General features: G+C 43.4%; 4 protein-coding genes and 2 long non-coding RNA genes across 22 annotated transcripts; 3 read left to right on the forward strand and 3 right to left on the reverse strand.

The window, feature by feature from the left end:
* Positions 1-102: 102 nt before the first annotated feature.
* LOC129600855 (uncharacterized) lies at positions 103-2,787 on the reverse strand. 2 transcript variants are annotated; one of them, XM_055499481.1, is made up of 9 exons: positions 2,516-2,787; positions 2,367-2,435; positions 2,242-2,298; positions 1,878-2,092; positions 1,020-1,194; positions 880-954; positions 774-791; positions 611-669; positions 103-485 (listed from the first exon to the last, which is right to left on the reverse strand). In XM_055499481.1, exons 1-9 carry the CDS (start codon positions 2,586-2,588, stop codon positions 372-374), a joined length of 855 nt encoding a protein of 284 aa, XP_055355456.1. In that variant the 5' UTR covers positions 2,589-2,787; the 3' UTR covers positions 103-371. The 2 variants fall into 2 exon arrangements, with proteins under 2 accessions (XP_055355456.1, XP_055355457.1); XM_055499482.1 differs by lacking the exons at positions 2,242-2,298; positions 2,367-2,435; positions 2,516-2,787 and having other exon boundaries at positions 1,886-2,017.
* Positions 2,788-2,941: 154 nt separating this feature from the next.
* Positions 2,942-3,856, forward strand: LOC129600840 (uncharacterized). The gene is made up of 2 exons (XR_008692144.1): positions 2,942-3,143; positions 3,378-3,856. It is a non-coding gene; the product is annotated as an uncharacterized LOC129600840 (long non-coding RNA).
* Positions 3,857-4,194: 338 nt separating this feature from the next.
* On the reverse strand, positions 4,195-8,421 carry LOC129600839 (uncharacterized PE-PGRS family protein PE_PGRS10-like). Of its 12 annotated transcripts, none has more exons than XM_055499457.1 (10): positions 7,820-8,421; positions 7,507-7,542; positions 7,338-7,418; positions 6,536-6,610; positions 6,234-6,451; positions 5,823-5,994; positions 5,002-5,073; positions 4,897-4,935; positions 4,760-4,815; positions 4,195-4,648 (listed from the first exon to the last, which is right to left on the reverse strand). In XM_055499457.1, the coding sequence occupies exons 1-10, from the start codon at positions 7,890-7,892 to the stop codon at positions 4,517-4,519; spliced, it is 954 nt and encodes a 317-aa protein (XP_055355432.1). In that variant the 5' UTR covers positions 7,893-8,421; the 3' UTR covers positions 4,195-4,516. The 12 variants fall into 12 exon arrangements, with proteins under 12 accessions (XP_055355432.1, XP_055355436.1, XP_055355431.1 ...); XM_055499461.1 differs by having other exon boundaries at positions 4,195-4,590; positions 4,760-4,841; XM_055499456.1 differs by having other exon boundaries at positions 4,990-5,073.
* A 149-nt stretch (positions 8,422-8,570) lies between these two features.
* On the forward strand, positions 8,571-11,773 carry LOC129600848 (uncharacterized). 3 transcript variants are annotated; one of them, XR_008692149.1, is made up of 4 exons: positions 8,571-9,394; positions 9,748-10,078; positions 10,753-11,161; positions 11,257-11,773. XR_008692149.1 is itself a non-coding variant. In XM_055499471.1 (3 exons), the coding sequence occupies exons 1-2, from the start codon at positions 8,751-8,753 to the stop codon at positions 10,073-10,075; spliced, it is 972 nt and encodes a 323-aa protein (XP_055355446.1). In that variant the 5' UTR covers positions 8,571-8,750; the 3' UTR covers positions 10,076-10,078; positions 10,753-11,773. The 3 variants fall into 3 exon arrangements, 1 of the variants encoding a protein (XP_055355446.1); XR_008692150.1 differs by having other exon boundaries at positions 11,308-11,773; XM_055499471.1 differs by having other exon boundaries at positions 10,753-11,773.
* A 1,312-nt stretch (positions 11,774-13,085) lies between these two features.
* On the forward strand, positions 13,086-13,762 carry LOC129600858 (uncharacterized). 2 transcript variants are annotated; one of them, XM_055499486.1, is made up of 3 exons: positions 13,086-13,229; positions 13,362-13,397; positions 13,549-13,762. In XM_055499486.1, exons 1-3 carry the CDS (start codon positions 13,199-13,201, stop codon positions 13,731-13,733), a joined length of 252 nt encoding a protein of 83 aa, XP_055355461.1. In that variant the 5' UTR covers positions 13,086-13,198; the 3' UTR covers positions 13,734-13,762. The 2 variants fall into 2 exon arrangements, with proteins under 2 accessions (XP_055355461.1, XP_055355460.1); XM_055499485.1 differs by having other exon boundaries at positions 13,086-13,397.
* A 2,228-nt stretch (positions 13,763-15,990) lies between these two features.
* On the reverse strand, positions 15,991-18,609 carry LOC129600857 (uncharacterized). Of its 2 annotated transcripts, none has more exons than XR_008692155.1 (3): positions 18,442-18,609; positions 16,844-17,032; positions 15,991-16,740 (listed from the first exon to the last, which is right to left on the reverse strand). It is a non-coding gene; the product is annotated as an uncharacterized LOC129600857 (long non-coding RNA). The 2 variants fall into 2 exon arrangements; XR_008692156.1 differs by having other exon boundaries at positions 18,130-18,609.
* Between the last annotated feature and the right edge of the window lie 64 nt (positions 18,610-18,673).

Here is an 18,673-nt window from a genome sequence, read left to right on the forward strand (position 1 = left end):
ACAGGGCGTTTACAGCCTCTGACAATAAGAAGATTATGAATTTCTTGGGACATGAACGCTCAGCGTGTGCTTTGGGTGAATGTCGACATAGCTGCTTTCCAGTGTAAAATAAATTTTCGCTGTTTTTAAAAGCGCACAATCAAGAAAAACATGATTCCAACAAAACCTGAAATCGAAACAACAAAAAACAGATAATTTGAGCCGCTAGTACCGGGCAAGCGGGCACTAACTGTCTATATCGCAAACAATCCAATTACATAAAAAAATAGAACGCAAGAACAAACTTCACCTAGAGCCAGAGTAACAAAATTAAAGTAAGTATAATTTGATAAAGATGAGGTAAAGCTGCCCGGGCGGTACTAGTCACGGAATCAACGGCGTGATTGAGAGCGCTGTGATGCAGCGTCCCCACCTTGAGCTGCTGCTCGTTGGCGTCTTCGGGTACAATACACATAACTGCCCACACCCGCAGCGATGGCCACCACCTGCAGACAAACACGACCTCACAATCAGAACTTCGCGATGCTTTCTAACAAAGAATTTTCGGGCACTTCAGTGCACAGCAACACAGGCTTGCAGTTGCGGCTAAGTCGATGGAGATGACACGTACCACGACCACTCCCACCGAGATTCCGATAATCATCCATATGTTTGACGAATCTTCCGCATCTATAATACATACAATGTTGCTGCTATAGAACACTGCGGTTGTTCACCCAAACACATGTGTTGTTGAGATTAGCAAAAAGGTCACGATACAACGACAAAACTACCTGCGTTTGGGTTCCCTTCTGCAAATTAGACCATTTTGATTAAACTATATTTAAATGCATGCATAGCGACATATCTTGGTTAGACTTCCAGTAACAATTAATTTACCTGCATCAGGTCCTACAACTCCTGCTGTTGTCGTGGTGGCTTCGGGAACGGCAAGTTTGCGCACGGCACTGTTAACTAGAGAACAAACAATAAAAACTTAGTTCCTTGACGTTTTTGCATATTGTTGTTATTGTACATACCACCGGATCCGCTGCCTCCCTGGGAATTATCCGGCAGCAATCCGAAGAAGTCGCTTTCCCCGTCGTAATCATAATTTCCTGTACCCTCGGCGTCGGGCGGAAGATCTGCGTCTCTGCCGCTGCGCTGGAGTCCGCTGGCGTTGGTGGGCTGCACTCTGCCGGCATTGTCGATCACCTGCACCAAAGAATCGTATACAGAACTTACACCCTGCTTGTTGTACAGGTGATTCTTTATTCCCATTAGAGCGAAGATATCACCGTGCTAAGGGAAACAGAGCGCATTACCCCCACCAATGAAAAAGAAAATATTTCAGCAAACCTAAAACCCTGTCTAAAACTGTGCGAGATAGCACAGTTTCCTGACCTGCTTATATTCGTTTCCCCAGTATATCATAAATGGGTTGAATTCTTCATTAGCAATAAACTTCAAACCCAGGTGTTTGGCTATGAACTAATTTTTCAAGAATTCACTTCAGGTGTACGTAGGCTTTGAGTGATATTATACATGCAGACATTAAGGTGTTCATGTCACACATATCAGACTGTCATCCTAATGATTAGGAAGACAGACTGATTTGTTCGACATCTGCAAAAATAGTTTTGCTTGTCGCAACCGCTCTGTAACGTTGCGAGTTCTTGTCTTCGTCACTCGGTTTTCATCACCCACATATCTTGCGTTCGGTTTTACTCAGCAACCTCGCATTCTCATACAAGAGTGTCTAAATAGAAAAAAAACAATCCATAATATCTTTTTGCCCAAGCAGAAGACCAACAAGCACGCTATGGTGAGTATCAGGTCATCGTCGAAAGTGCGTATAGTCTGCATGTGCACCGCGGCAGGTACGTTTGCCCACCTACCCCCTGACCTTTCTGCCATACGGACGTAAAGCTGTCCGGCATGAAGTCATTGCACTTGTTCACCGGACAAATGCAGGCTTTCTTGCCACCATCACGGTCGCTGACGCACGCCGCTGTTGCATTGGTTGGGAATTTCCCACCGAACCTGCTCAGTACGAAACTGAACAGCCTCCATTCCAGTTTTGGAGGTCGCCCTATCCTTAACCACGGTGATTCTGCAAGACGAGCAACAAATCCAGTAAAAATAACGTTTCCGCTACCCACTGGAACATTGCTTTCTTTTTACAAACGACATGAGAAACAGCAGGCTAGCATTAATGCGCATATTATTATTATGATTTCGGGGCATTTTAAAATCTCATACGTGGAGTTTCTTGCAGCATTGCACAGTAGGGAAATTCTTCAGTACAGGTCCAGGTCCCTGGATAAGAATAAGAAAGTTTGTTTATCTCGGAGCTTGGCATGATTAACAAGATACGTGGTATTTACTGTTATCCGATGCTGACGGATCGCAGCGTGTGCCCATCACGCAGTGATAACATTCCAAAGCCGCAACACCTGAGAATGCAAATAAGACGAGCTGTTGTACAGTCATTGTTTAATTGTTATTCCAGATTCAGTATGACCACAAAGAAAACCTTGAATGAGCGGTGCTATCCACAAGTATATCAGCGGCCAAATGTTTGCACGTAAGGACACTGCGCTGTGCATGTAGCCTCCAGTTCCTGATCATCATACTCATAGATTCACCAGAGTTTACGATCGTGTTTCTCTGTTCTTTCCAAACAGCAGGTGTCTAAAACTTAGAAGCAAACTTCGCGATACTTTTTTAAGCATGCTGCATTTACATACTCGTACCAGTGTAAACACACGAGGACATGACCATGCTCGTACTTATCAAAATACTTCAGTGTTTTTGAGGCGTTCCATAGTTCCATAGTTACCCTTACACACCTACGTATCTGTACATACGCTGCGATAAAGTGTGTACTTGTACCGTACGAGTCCGTATAAACGGCTCAGCATGGATAGAGTAATAATACCAGTTCAGTTTGCCATGATAATACTGTACTGCACTTAATTATAATGAATAAAATAGAATAAAATTATTATAAGAGGCACACCAAGCATGACAGTTTCACATTAAACAAAACGGAGATACCATATTTAAAACCTTCAAAAGTGCCTCGTCCTACCATGCTTTGAATTTTGAATTGGAATTTTTTCTTCAACAACCGCGGAATTTGACCATTCCTTAATATTACTGTATGTGGACTAAACGTCACCTGATTATCTGTTAATGGCTGTTACATCAATTTTGTCTTGGCATAGTCAGCAGAGAGTACTTAAATTAAACGTACGTGTATAAGAACACAATCTTCGAAATGCAAAAATTTTTTCTACTATTTGCAATTTGCATACGCTGTAATAAAACATTTTGAGCTGGTTTGTGCATTGTCTTGCTATTTTTGTGAAAAACGAGATTATTATTATGGCCAGCCAACAAAACAGCACCCCTGTGGTGGTTTCAACGAGCCAACGAATATTTCATACTGGTACAAGCAAACATGCCCTGGGAACTGCATGGAGTACGCCCATGATCCCAACTTCCCTGCGAAAAAGAAGCGCGATGAAAGTGTGCTATATGGGAAAGGCTGTCAAGGAAAAGCCAGACCGGAGGATATCCATTATGAAGGGCTAGGCCATCCAGAGTACACAGTAGGATGCCATCAAGCGGGCAATGGACATCAGTATTGCGTTTGCGATACTGATTTCTGCAACACTAGGAACGCAACGGAAATAACACTGGTATCGAATAATGTCCGCCCTTGGCTACCAGTTCTTTATGTGACATGGATTATTATTTTGACGCTGGGGCAATCAGGGAAGTGCCCGACATGTATTTAGATAGGTTTTAATTACTGTTGTAAATCTAGCGGTTTTACTTCATTCAACATAATAAAATCCGCCACCCCTGGCAGAGGCAGACGGGTGTCTAGGCAGAGATGTTCGACAAAGAACAGCGAAGCCAAGGTAGTACCGCAGCCACCTCGATCTGTGAAAGCCTTGTTGAGCAAAACGGCCATCACGGTCCAGATTGTTGTCTCTCATTTTCAAAAAGTACAGGAAGATGCTCGCATCTACCTTCTGACGGTCGAGGCGCTAAGTTCGTTTGGAGTGGCTTTTGCTGAGCTGATTGATTTTGCCAACCGAAAGATCCGTGAAATTACAGAGAAACCTTGATCTATGACGTTGTTAATACATCGCTAAAGGCTTGCTGTAGTGAGAGGAAATGCAGGTACATGTTTTGGGTATGCTAAATGCACGTCCCTAGACCACGAATGACACCAATTTAATCAAAGCACTCTGAACAACGCCAAGTGATCGGAAGTGTCATAAAATAATTCCGTTCGAATGCACCGAAACTGCTTCTGGCTGTCCTTAATTAATATGGCTATGGTTGCTGTCGATTAACAGCAGGAGAAAAAAATTAAAACATTGGTTTAAAAGTAATAACAAACCGTCATCCCCACAATTCCACAAAACAGAATAGAAGTTAGAGTACCCGGTCGCACAATTTCTAAAGTTTTATTTATACTCAACGAAAATGGCTGTATTAGTCTTCCTCCTCCTCTTCTTCATCTTCCTCTTCCTCCTTCTTTTTTTTCTGCTGATTGCGGTAATACATATAACCGCCCACCGCTCCTCCAATCTGCAGCCCAGTAGATTGCTTTAATACATTCTTGATGGCAGTGCGTAACGATTTTGTGCTGTTGCGAGAACATAAGAGCAGTACATACTGAAATTTTTTCGCGCTATAATAGCGCTGTATCCTGTTGTCCAGTTGTATATACCGTATTATGTAACTGTAATAAACTCACCACAAGCAACCCAGCTGCGATTCCCACGATCATCATTGTGTTGGAAGAGCCTCCACCTGCAGTTCATATGAACCGTCAATGTCTACAGAATATAAGCAACACTCAAATTTTTTTACTGTCAATACAGAACGACGTACCATCGCCAGCCGTTCCGTCGCCCGTGCCATCGCCAGATCCTAAAAACATTTAGCAGTTGAAGCAACTTTGATAGACAATTCGATAAAACAAACCAGGTGCTTTACCGCTTCCGCCCGCGCTACCACTACCTCCGGTGCCCTTAGAGCCGGCCCCCTGCCCGCCACTGCCAGTTCCATCTACAATTGCAGTATGATCAATAAAGTAATGTTATAAGCGAAGTTATAGATTTGCACTAATAAAATAATAAAGACACAGGCAAAAATTTAAGCAGTTTAACAATTAACAAGTCACTGTGTCAAATTACATTGCGTGTGTCTGATTGTGTGTACACACAGAAATGGCTGCCCAACTGGAACTACTGTACCTCGTCTCCCATTTAGCAAGCTCTCGTGCATCCAGAATTCGAAATAGCCAGATGCATTAAAAGCTGTACCTAAACTAAGCTAAAGATGGATTTTATGTAAGCGTCTTCGGTAGACGCCTACAGTATCCCGTGACGATGGCAGTTTGCCGCATTATACATCGAAGTGGAAAATGCATCTATCGAGCGCGAACGAGACTCGACTGGTAAAACCAAGCTATGTTTTCCGCGGCAACAACCGTACACGACCTTTATATGGCCTACGTGTGCTTTGCAGTAGACACGCTCTCGCCATTACTGCCATTGAAGCAGCATGTACATGCAGCCGCGCTGGGGAGCTAATTAAGTATGAAGCTTAGTATGGGTTGAGTAGGGAGCAGTCATGGAGAAAAGTTTTCTCATGCAAAACACATCGACGTGACAGCAGTATTCAGATACCTGAGCTGCCATCCGCGCCACCGCCGGTGCCATCCCCACCACCACCGCCCGTCCCACTTTCACCAACAGCGCTACCGGCTCCACCACTCCCACTGCCACCACCGGCAGCACCGCCACCCGACGTACCTGCGCCACTTCCAGCTGCACCGCTTCCACTACTGCCGCTGGAACCTCCACCACTGCCGCTGCCACTCCCACCGCCTCCGCTAGCGCCGGGAATTATCGGGCCCCAATTCGGAGCATCCGTCGGCTTGTTATTGGGGTCGTAATAAACCGGCTTACCGGCATTATTAATAAACTGCAAAAACAGATGGTGCTATCAGCATTAATGGGGCTGTACTATAGAGATCCTTATACAGTATATCTATATTTCACAGATACCTCCTTCTGTATAGAGAAACCGTAATGTTTGACAATCAGTGTGGCTTAGCGTTTCTTCATGCAGACTTTGAAATTCCAATAATTATTGGTCGTCAAGTGCTAAACTTTACCTGTTTTTAAGTTGCTATCGTACGCGGGCTTGTATTCGCTGCTTACCCCATAACCTTTACCGCTGAACAATGTTGATACATCGGGATCAGTTCCAAGGAAGCTGTTACACAAATCAGTCCGGCAGAAACATATCTTGCCATGATTATACGGTGAGATTCCGCATACGGAACTGGCACCGGTTGGCCATTTGCGATCGAAGAGATCCAGCAACGGCGAGATAATGTTAGCGCCCCCAGAAACGCATTCTCGTCCCCACTTTCCACCTGTCACGCAGTATAAGGTTTTGTTACAGTCAGACCTCAGCGAGATAGTTTTAGTTGAGACTGGCTGGTCACTGGCTTGCTTGCCTGCCACGTCCGGATCGGAACGGACGGTGCAAAAGCTGCTCGGTGGGCAGTCCACTTTTTGAATACTGGGAGAGGCTGTAAAAGTTACAATACATACGGTCACGGTAAAAGAACTTGTGGATTCACCGGATAAAAAAAAACTACCCTAGACTATTTCACATATTCCACTGTTCCGCATTGCACTAACAATTTGAGAAGGAATGAATTGATTAAAAGAACAATGATTTCCTGCGATTCAAGATGGAAGGACACGTGAAGTTGCCGAAATCGTTGGGGTGTTTTAGTTAATTCGTCCTACAAGAGAACTGAAAAGGAATTACCCGTCCGGATTTTAAAAGAACCTGTGTTCTGATTGGCGTTAGCGCGTGCGTGATCCTGTAAGGTACCTGGTACATGACGGAGTTGCTGAAAATTCAAGACTGTCGATAAACCTGTACAGAGATTTCCGGCGACGCAACGGCATCATAAGTCTTGGCTAAATTGGCTTTATCGAATCAAGGAAGCGGAGGACTGTAGTCTGTATGTAAGCTGTCTATATTCGAACGCATCTGCAGTTTCCTACAAAAGCTATTTGGGAATTTCTCCCATGTTGTCTAGTGTTGATGAGCAGCAACAACCGTTGTATTTCTTCCTTCCCAAATTGTAACCCATTGCTGAACGCTGTGACACCAGCCAGAAATAACTTCAGTGAAGTTATTTCTGGCTCTGTTATTTTCTGGCTTTCAAGTTTTGTTGCTTTCAAGTCCAACAAAACTTGCAGACACACTGGTTTCCATCAACTCAATTATACTTAGCCACTCACATGACAATTTGTCGTTATCGTCGCAGCCCGGTTCACGACCGAAAAGGCAGGAGTAACACTTCTTATTCTGCGCTCTCGCACCTGTTCATTCAACCGAAAATATTTAGTAGATTTCCAGATGCAGAAGGTGTATTAATAACCCTCAGGCCATATACTCGACCACGCATACGTTTGGATTTTGGTTTGATCCTGGTCGGGTCCGTTCCTCCCCCGCCGTAAATTTAAGCGTAAATGATTTTCTACTCTGTGGTCGGGGAAGATCGGATGCTCAAAACATACAGAGCGTAAGCTAAACACACACTATGTACAGATACGTTATAGCGTCCCAATCTCCCCGACCAACTATCAGAAAATCATTTACGCCTGCTTTACGGTAAATCTGTCCACCTCGGGGACGTATTATAATTATGAACAGACCATGATCCTGGTATGCAGGCCAACAGTCATTAGTAAGTACAAAATAATGATAACATTATACTGACCTCTACGATATACTAGCAAAACAAGAAGCAGACATGACGTTTGCACCAAACAATCATGGAGTGCGCAGAGCATAGAGATAGACCATCCTTAACACCATAAATACTTCAAAGGATTGCGGAAGGTTTTGGCTGACTACGATTTTAAACTACATCCACCATGATCGCGTCTTGGGGATGTAAACAACCGACTCACAGAATTCAAAACGATCCTCGTAATAAGGTGATATGTTAAATGAAATAAAACTTGATCCAGATAATTCGAATGCGGTACACATCATAATGAAATGTAATAAAAATTACACCAGATACCGTCAGAGCGTAGCTCAAAAACGAGCAATTAACAGTAACTTCATCACAATTTTCAGCAGTGTAACACTAAGAATGACGCTTAAAATCGGAAGATGTTCAATAATTATAAAGCGCTGCATACGTGTACACATACTAATAATGACGGTAAAATTGAGGATGATGGGAAAAAACTCACATTTCGATGCGCTGGGTCTTGCATGCGTGAGTATTCGAATTTACAAATAAATACAAATTTACAAAACTTCAATAAAGCACAATGTCTTTTTAACAATACAGTACGTGCGCTTCATGAACCATAAGATGTTATAATATATGAATCGTAATAAGCGGGTGAAACCCATGCATGTGCTTGGCTACCAGAAAACGTTGGTTGCTATGCACGTGTTCCATTTCCAATTTCGACGTACAACCAGTATCCGATTTGTCGTTCAATACTTATTATAATGATTTACAGAGACCTTTTTCGAACTGAAATTTGTATAATCAGAGTTTTTGTTTCAAAACTTTCTTCGAAAGCCATCAAATAGATCCGGTCCAGTTATACACTCACCGGTCACTAAGGATCATTTTAAATAACTGAATCCACGCAGTTCTTACCCCCGAGCTTGTCTAACTCGCTACCATGTCTAGCGCCAAACTTTCACATATTACCACCCATGCGTTGAACCCCAACGAACCTTTTTACGCTTCCCTTTCCGCAGCAGAGCAGCCATATCTGGCAAACCCGCTTGGGACACTTTCTCTGCACATCATCCACACCAAAAGCCTCGACGCACCCACGATCCACCGTCTGTTCCCCGCATCCAGCACTCTGCATTATTACGTGCGCGTTGATTTCTTAGATAAATCTTTCTTCACCAAACTCATGCTGGATGTCCCGGCGGACAGCGCCCGCATCGTTGTGGATCATTTAATAACCTTCCAAATCGAGGATATCGCCGCTCACGACGGCGCGGAGAATCAGATTGTCACCTTTCATTTGATTGCCGTAGACGACGCGGATCCACAGCGTCACATTGTCATCGGATCTGTGGAGAAGGAACTGCTGGCTTTTATTCGGGGCATGATTGAGAGTGAGATGGTGCTGTTGACTCGGCCGGCGCGAATGGATCCCGTGAAGGGTGGATACGAGGGACAGCGTACCATGGGCATTTTGCTGATCAAGTCAGCGTTTAGCTATGGCCGGTTTGGATACGGGTTCTCGAATCAGATTGCGGACGAGCGGATGGCGCCGTCGGATGCAGTAAAGCACTGCATGTTCCCGAGGTATGATTTCGTGGTAATTGGGGCGTATTCGTTTCGCTTGTCGCACTTCTTTCCCTTCAGAAATGCACCGTTTTCGTACTAGTGCTATCATAATTCGCTTCTACAACTATTTAGAAGATTTTGAGATTCTCCCAAAACCATGTAAACTTGTCAAGATAGTTTATAGTTAACATCGTTGACCTTTACATTTCCAAGAAAATCTTGGTTCAGTAACGTACTTAATGGACGTTTTGGGAAAAACTCTCGTCGGTTGCTTATGTTTTCTTCTTAATAACATTAGTGTGCTGTTTACCGGCGAAGAATTCATAACCTGGTTCGAAAAGTGCTCTTCCAAAATGTTAGAATGCTTGCAGATTTGCTCCGCCTAGTGATCGGAAGCAAGAATGCGGAAACGTACTGCGATTTGCAGCGCTTCCGCCACCCGCTGATTTGGCCACTGTAACGGATTGCGTCGAAGTCGGGCATCCAGCATTACGTGCGTTTAGCTCATCGTCTGATCACAATGAAGAGGAGAGCGCCATTCGCGAAGCCGTACCCTGGTTAAATCCTAGTTTGGAGCGAACAATCGCAGTATCGAAAGACTTCTTGGCTGACAAGATCAAGAAGCTGGGTTCCATGAAAAGCGCCACCAGACAGATGATGTTCCTGCGGGAAATGTGTGCGCCTAGCCCAACGGTTTGAAACGTAAGACTTAGTATACATGTGCGGTTCTGTGAGCCCTTCAAGTACCGCGATGCGCAAGTGCATGTTGCACAGGAAAATTTAGGAAGATTTCCATTTTCTCACAACTTAAACAACTAAACTGAATTTGTACTCGTACGCAAACAAAGCGCGTCCATGTGACAGCCAATGCGACACATATACAGTAAATGGCGTCAAAACCGAATTTTTGGGTGAAGACAGCAAAATCGGTTCTTTCGTATGATTAGAGAGCAGGCATTGGCCTGCATAAAGGAGTACATGTCTTTCGTATGATTAAAGAGTATACAAGCTTGTCGAGAAATTATGGGCGCATATAAACAGGAAAAAATTCAAATTTGTGGGTTGCGCACTGTATTGTAGTGGCCGTTGCTTTCTGTGCTAACATTGCGCTTTACCTGTACCTTTACGCCCATAGTTTCTCGACTAGCTTTTACATTGGCCTTGTCTTTTAAAATTCTGCCCGTCTCTTCCACGAGAAGAGCGAGGAAATGCCTACTGGGGAGGAGTAGTGAATACCACAAGGGTGAATACGATCAGTAGTTCATTTGCAACTGTCCGCGACGTCCACTATTATTTCAGAAACCGGTGTTACTTATTATTCAAATAATTTTCGCGTTCTTAAAAGCAAATTTTAAAAGAGCGTTTTTATTTCTTAGGGCGAGCAGTATTTTGCTGCACTTTATCAAATTTCCCCATGCATAACGCAGGACTTCCAAACTGCGTCTGCGTTCTTCTTCTGCGTTCACTATCCTGGACACGTTAGAAATGAATGGCCCCTTACCACGCGCAGCATCTTCCTCGTTCACCTCCACAGCATTTTATTCCCGCCTTCGGAAGGAAGACTCGCGCCATTTTCCTGGCCCTGTTTTCCGGCATGATGATGATTATCAGACAGCACGCTGGCGCCGTCCGCCACCACTTTCATTTCATAAAGTTCCCGAGTAGCGTAGTGTAGAATCAATGGATTGTGCTGCTAATCTCGGATCCGCTACGGCGTGTTTCGGTTAACGGTTTATTACTGCTTTGTCAATCCAGTATCCGTCATGTGTTGGTGTGCTGGCAAAGGTAAATTCGGCGTTGATTAAGATTTCCCACTAGGCGGATGACGGAACGTCATCCGGTGAAATGGCGTGACTATATTCTGTATTTTGTGCAAAAAGCGGATCAACTTCTACCTGCTTGGCACTGTCCGGCGCTGATTTGATTTTCAGCCCTTCCCAGCACCGCAGTCGATGGATTCAGCAGATTCCATGGATGGTGTTGGTGATCAGCTACTGGGCCATCTGCTACTCGGCTTGTTACGGATTCACTAATCTAATCTTCGGCAATCGAGCGGTAGTTCGCTCGTACTGCTGGCAAATGGAAGCCCTGGTACAGTCCTGGTAGGTAATGGAAGTTCGCTGAAACAGCTTTCGCAGCCGGTGACCAAGGATCATCATCCCGTAAAATGTGGTTGTATTCAGCATCTTTTATAAAAAGCGGATCAACATTACGTTTTTGGCATTTAATTAAATTTAAAAGTCTTATCTTTGAAGAAAATTACCGGCTTCTTGCTCTCGATTGTCTGTAACTGTAAACACGAAACTATTATTTGCCAGACTTCTGCAGTGTCAGTGCAGCGACAGTTCTGCAGTGTCGTTTTGGAAGTGCTTGTAAAATTAAATTAAATTTCATGGAATAAGGGAAATATGGACAGTAAGACCTATAAAAAAATTTAAACTGACATGGATAGGTATGCGTTCTTCACGGTATCTGCTACAGGTATCCCTGTAGCATAATGTATGTATAGGACTGTGGCTGCAGTACATACTCTCGCGCTAAAATTTTCAATGCTTTATGTGCAAAAACTACCACCGTTTGGCTTTTTACACTTTGACCTTACTGGCTTGCTTCCATAACTCAGAAGTAACCTTATCCTTTTAATTCTCGCACACCTAACAAACCATCTGCTAATCGTGGCATCCCAGGAAGTAAAACATCTTCGAGTCGTATCATACAACAGTCAACTAAAAACATTAGTCAACTAAAAATACCTCAACAGGTAAGCAGGCAGAAAGCGAGCGCCGGAATAACTGCCATATACTGTAATTAGTGAATTTACTGGATTATACTATGTCTGCGATTTTGTGATGAGCTCCATGAGAGCACACCGGTTCCCTACACCGCATTAGTTATTGCTTTCCTATTTTTCTTGCAGCTGAACCAATTTGCAAATCATTGTACACGAAATGCGCGTTAGGAATCGCTTACTTACAATTAAGGCAATTTTACATACAGTTAGGCGTGTAGGTACGAATAATGAGCCTACACAAAGTTAACTGGTGCCTGCTTTAGTCAATTCAACAGCCGACGTGAGTTTCAACAAAAAGCCATGTTGGCGTTCACAAAAATGTTTCTCTCTTTCTTTATCTATTTTACGCAACGGCTACTGCATTTAAAGACCAGATTATTAATTGACATTTGTTACGAGATACAAATAAATAGCAATTACCTAACGGGGATATCTTTGTAAGAAGCAGCGCACATGCTTATAAGTAATTAAGTGACGGTTTACCGTACGTTAACATTCACAGACGGCTGCCGCAGCATTAACATATCCTAAATGAAAAATCCATTCCAGTTAACATGGACAGCAGCAGTACCCAAAGATAGTCTGAGCAATTGTAGCAATTAAGTAAGTACAGCAATTTCGAGCTATTACTAGTGTCTCGTAATTCATTACCCGCGGCAAAAATCTGTATATACTTATTTGTAATTAACCGGAATTATACAGACTGTACACATGTAATTCTCCGGAAATAATTTAACCAAAGCAAAAAAATCTGTGTCCGGTACGTAGCTGCTATAGGAGCTGACATTAAAAAAGTGGCCGAGTGTTCGTTCCTGATCCTTGTTTGCTCAGAATAATTTCTGTCTGCTTCGAACGCTTTGCGACGAAAGCGGAAACACTACCACCCTCCAGCGCAACTATCTGCGTTGACGGAAGAAGTGTCACACCGCTACAGTTATTGAATGCATTGTCGGCAGTAGCGCTACATGTTTACAACAGCTTTCCGTTTCTTGGTTAATCCGCTGATAGCGTCGTGATAAAACCTGATTAAAATGGGGCATCTTCCAGGCCAGGCTTTGGGAAGTGCCGATTTAACAGGCACCGAAACATTTGGTGAAAGTATTCTGAACGGGATTTACTCGTTTTGTTTTAAAAGCATTGGCAGTGTGACCCCATTAGGGACTATATTGTTGATACTCTTTTTCATGCAGGCAGTGTGGGTTTTTATTCTGCTGCAAGAGGCTCGTGAAGGTCAGTATTGTTATTGTCTAATTCCTACTAAGTTACTGACCATGAGTTCAGATTTGCCTAATGACGCTCATCTTAACGCAATCGGGATTGAACGAACCTTAAACATGATTAACAGTTGAATAGTACTAACAAATTCTATTTAATTTTCCAGAGGTGCATAAGCTTAAGGTCATGAATCGGGAGTTGGAAGATAAGCTACGAAAAGCATTGGATTTTAACGGTCAAGTGGACAGGGTCTACGACCATTGCACCACAACGGGTCCTTCCGTGGTTGCTAACCGTTCCATTTCCTCCGCGGATTCCTTCCCCTCATCGGCTGAGTCGACCGCCCTCTAATACCATCATGGAAGTTTGTTCCTGATTTTTCTGCCGCGACCTATCCTGGTACAACTACGGATGATATCTACTGACGCAGCGGCAACAGTTAAACCATGCCAATAAGGCAGTAACTACCTTTACAATGCCGATATCCGACTGTACCGTCGGCTCATGAGTTTATGATCCATGTTCACCACAACGCCATAGCACGCGCTATTCTTTAGTAAGGTCATGCATGCTTATTGATTTACTGTGAGTAACTTATCAAAATTGATAGCAACTGATTGTAGAATTAAATTTCGAAATTGTGTCTTTTCGTAGCGCAGCAAACTGCGTGAAAATTAGTTCTCCTGAAACGTCATAGCGTATTGATGCGCCGCGCAGTCAATGGGGTAGTCTTATACAGTTGCAGTGCATAGTTATATCACACCCATACGTGTATCGGTTCCAGACAAACTTTGTCATGGAAGTAAAAAAATCTCGTCCAAACCGCCGCAGCTTGTTCTTTTTGCCCTTGTAGTGGCTTGCCGGTCGATAACATGTACGATAATTGGAACTTAATGTGATCGGGATATTTCAAAAAATTGTTGCAAGCAGCTGTCCCTTTTGTAACAACTGATCTTTATTATTTGTCCACAACCTCGTGCACCTTATTCCTGACTGTTGTAAACGTTAAGCCCGTTACCTTCCTGCACAAACAAACAAGCCGTTCCTTCCAAAACTGAAGGGTTTTGGTTCAAATCTTGTAGATTTGTATGTTACCTCAATGCCACTGGCCGAAGTGGACCATCTGCGCAAATCTCTTATCGCTTAGTAGTAGCGCTATGCCGATATAACTCTGGTAAAACCGGAATCGGTCTCTAATCAGAATGGTGGAATCCGGTTGACGCCCCACATAATTAGACATACAACGCCGTCCACAGCCATGACTCCCGCTTATAAACTGAGTTGCATACTTCGAGATCAGCTGGCAGAGCCGGTTCAAAGAAAATCAATATCAGCACTAATGCTTTTAATCGAACTGCAGCTCGGTTGGAAAGAATATTGTAAGCAAAGGTTGACAATTCACTGCCACTGGAGAATGCCTGCAGCAACCAATGAGTAACGGAAACCGGAGACAAACAAACCGTCAGCTGGAGAATCGCAATGCAGCTCTCGCGAAACGATCAGCCCATATAACACTGCAGCTGACCGCAGCGTCGCAGCCGCACTTTAGCATGCCGACCGTCTGACCCATCTAACAATTGTAAAGTTGTATTTCTTTCGGTTGTTAAATACGAAGCTGTCATCAGTCAGTACACCAGTGAAGTACACCAGTCAGAAGGTCACAACAACGGTGTCCAATCGACAGCGGGAAGTACAGTAATTTTTGCCCGGTTGCACGATGGGCACAATAACGCCGGAACAAGCTGATAATATACGGGCCCATGGTGCGCTGCCTCTCGTATCCATCCTTGAGATTTAATCGCGTCGACCGGGTTAATAGCACTACCGTACCACTCTCGATAATGCCGCGGATCAGCGCCAACAATGCCTGCTCCACCGCTCCGATAACAATATGCCGCTGCGGATCAGCCTTGTCCACGGCAGTCAGATAAAAGCTAGCCACCAAAGTTTTCTGGCAGTTGTGGGGTTGCACCTGGTAATTCTGCTAGCGTCTGAATTTCCTTACAGAGTAAACCAAGTCAAAAACCATCTTGCTGATTTCATGATCCTGACCTTATAACATTTTACTGGAAGAAGAAAGTTTTTCTCATCGTCCTACGTTCTTAACATTGCCGTCTGCCGATTTCGCCATTCATTGTGCACACAGTACAACTCTTTACGTTGAATTAAACGTTTACGCCAGGCTTCCATAAGTATGCACATGTGAAAACGTCGGCAGTGCAAACATATATATTTTTGTACATATATTTACTGTACTTCGCGGAAAAAATAGTAGTATTAGATTCTAATTAACAATAAGAAAATAACGCACCTGGGGAAGGCAGAACATCACATTTTGCAAGAGTGTACGCGTACTGCACTTGGATGTTATTCGGCTTCTGGAGGTGCCCGTAATGCATGTGCCCGTAATGCATGCAAAATCTCTACTTATGCGCATAAGTAGAGATTTTGTGCGAGTGTCCCAGTAAGTACACCTGTTTCGGTAGGTAAGAAGGTGCATCAATAACAAACCGCACGACGCTTAAAGAAACAGTAACATAAAATATATTTTCCTAATCCTTCTGTGTGAAACCATTAGATAAACGCAGGCAAGTACCGGTAAGCATTATAAGCAGCAATTGTATTAAAAGGATACGGTAAATACATCCCATAAAAAAACCCTTTGCGGCACATGTGAAGTTACATTCAGATTTACGCAGAACTTACAAAATGAATACAATACTGAAACTGCATGCGACTGAAATTCACTCATGTGAGTTAGTGCTTTAAAATTAAATATGCCGATTGCCTTAGCCATTCGTCTAAAAAAGAGTCAATCTGAAACCAGCATTCAATTTGCCCCGCCCACTGAGCTGCTGCCCGGGAAATTACTAGGGATGAATAGCAAGAGCAGCTGTCGCTAGTCTGCGTTACGTTGAAACTAAAGGTGGCATTGCTGCCAGGAACGCCGCTTTCGGTTAGTGCGATTGCTTTCACAGGGTGGTCATCAGGAGCATACAAAATGCCGCGTTTGTGATGATACCAAATGAACCGCTGCATAAACTCCCTCATAGGGCCTTTGGTCCAGTTAAACTGCGTGTAGCATCGAAACTCAACACTATCATCGGTGCACGCTGTTGTATTGCGCATTGGAGGTTGGAAGACATGTTCTGGTTTATAAACTGGACTGACAAGGTACTTGGTGCTCGTCTGGATTCCTTTTTCCATCTGTATGCAGTCATACTCTCCAGCGTACAGCTGGATAGCACGCCGTATTGTTAGAGTGAAAAGTGTCATTGGGGGGTTTGGAAGTTGCAGTAAGCGGGTAACATCCTGGGAAAATTCAAGACTACCAGAATGCGCACTCGCTGTCGAGCAACTGCATAAAAAACAGAGTGGAAATGCGCATGATTTATTAATAAGATCTTCTGCACTGGACGAAAAGTTTAGGTTCATGTAATGCATCCACGTTGGTAACCCACTTGTCATGTTTTGATTAAGAATATCCGAGTCAATGATTAAACACGAAAGCATGAACGAGGTTCCGAACGCCGGTCGAATGACGGTACTGAATTTCTTTAGACGTGTTTCGAGAGGGAGTTTGTGTAAGGAACTCAAGCTGATTATTTCCTGGTTGCTGTTCTTCAGTGCCACTTTGAATTTCTCCCAGACTAAAAACATGACAGGAAAATTGATCCTCTGCAAACAAATACTTAAACTTTTTTAGTAACCAGCTCAGCACAAAATTGCGCATATGTGCTTGAAATCAGTACTTAACCCTTCTTACCGCTTACAGTTGTAAGTCTGCATTTTACTTTCTGTTGTTCATTACATGCCTTACTGTTCGTTAACACAATGTAATACGTATTATTGTTTCATTGCACTTATGTCCATACGACCCTCATGATTATCTATAACGTAAACCAAAGGGGTTTATGGAAAGGCAGACGGATAAAGACAGCAGCACCGCAGATCCTGTGCGGACTTGTGCGTATTCGTATTGGTTATCAATCAGCTTAGCGCAAAAAGAAAAACAACACGCACATGATGCTCACGCTATTAGTCTACAAAAAAATCGAAAACGCACACACTGCTTAATTTGTGGTGGCTATAGCTTCTATTATGAGAAGGCATCAGATAATATCTTCACTCTGGAAGAACTCTTGAAAAACGAAAAGTTCTTATACAGTATTTCTCTTTCCCCCGCGGCTCAAGTACTCAGCTTACTGTAAGTTTTTGTTCTGAGACCACAGTTACGAATTTAGCTTGTTTGATCATCCTGCTCGTGGACATTGCGCAGGCATAGGTCCAAAATTCCGCCGAAAAACTAAAGATTTGCAAAGCATTGGTTGTACCCGCAGCAATGGATACTGTGCTCATTCTAATGGCCATTTTAACAACGAGAAAAACCGCGCATTTTCATTACACGCCGGCAATTATAACATTAGTGAAATCGATTTTCTGTCCGCAGATTGCAGATGGAATGTGCTCAAGAATAAACTGAGTTCCAGAATAAGGTGTTCCGAAATTCAGTAAGGGTCAAAGTTATTGTTAGCTTTGTCAACGGTAGCCTATCATTTAATTTGGTTTGCACGCGAGTCGGAACTGAAAACATTCTGTGACTGACAATTTTTCACTGTAGCGTTATTTCCGGAAACAACCCGCATTGGCGCATTCCAACTTTAAGCATTTTACTCTGCTTAAAAGTCTGCTTCATTATGATTAGTCTGTGTAAAGTTTAAGTGCAGACCTCACTCCTGCAGCTCACCCAAGGAAGCGCACTGGATGGAAGCCACATTCACCCTGGCCATGAATGGGGATTCATCACCTCGGCCACGAGCCAGGGATTCCGAAGAATCGGTTGAATCCCTAATACACTGTATCAGGGAGTCAGTTGGCTACGAATCAAGTTTCGCACTGCACGTTTGCGCACTTTCGCGTGGTTGAACATGTTCTGACGTTTTCCACGAGACTTCGCGGCCGGCCTGAAGCTGGGCCCATGACCCAGTTGTAGATGTTTCTCAAGTGAAGTTACTAATCACGTAATAATACTTGTTGTTTGCAGTTTTTGGCAGCTTACGGGTCTTGTAGTCCACACCAGGCGGATTCCTGTTAACCGAACAAGCTGAACCACTTAAGCTATGGAATACAGTAACCCACATAAACAATCCACAAAATACCCTGGCTAAGACAATTTTCCACCGAAGATTACAAAATTTAATGGCAATGTTAAAGAAAATGGGCGAACACCGCTCCATATTAAGAAAATAATCAATAATAATGAATCAGTTATAATTCTGCAAACAGACAAA

Source organism: Paramacrobiotus metropolitanus, unplaced genomic scaffold, assembly GCF_019649055.1.
Source record: "Paramacrobiotus metropolitanus isolate TYO unplaced genomic scaffold, Prichtersi_v1.0 Parri_scaffold0000199, whole genome shotgun sequence".
NCBI classification, from domain to species: Eukaryota; Metazoa; Tardigrada; class Eutardigrada; order Parachela; family Macrobiotidae; genus Paramacrobiotus; species Paramacrobiotus metropolitanus.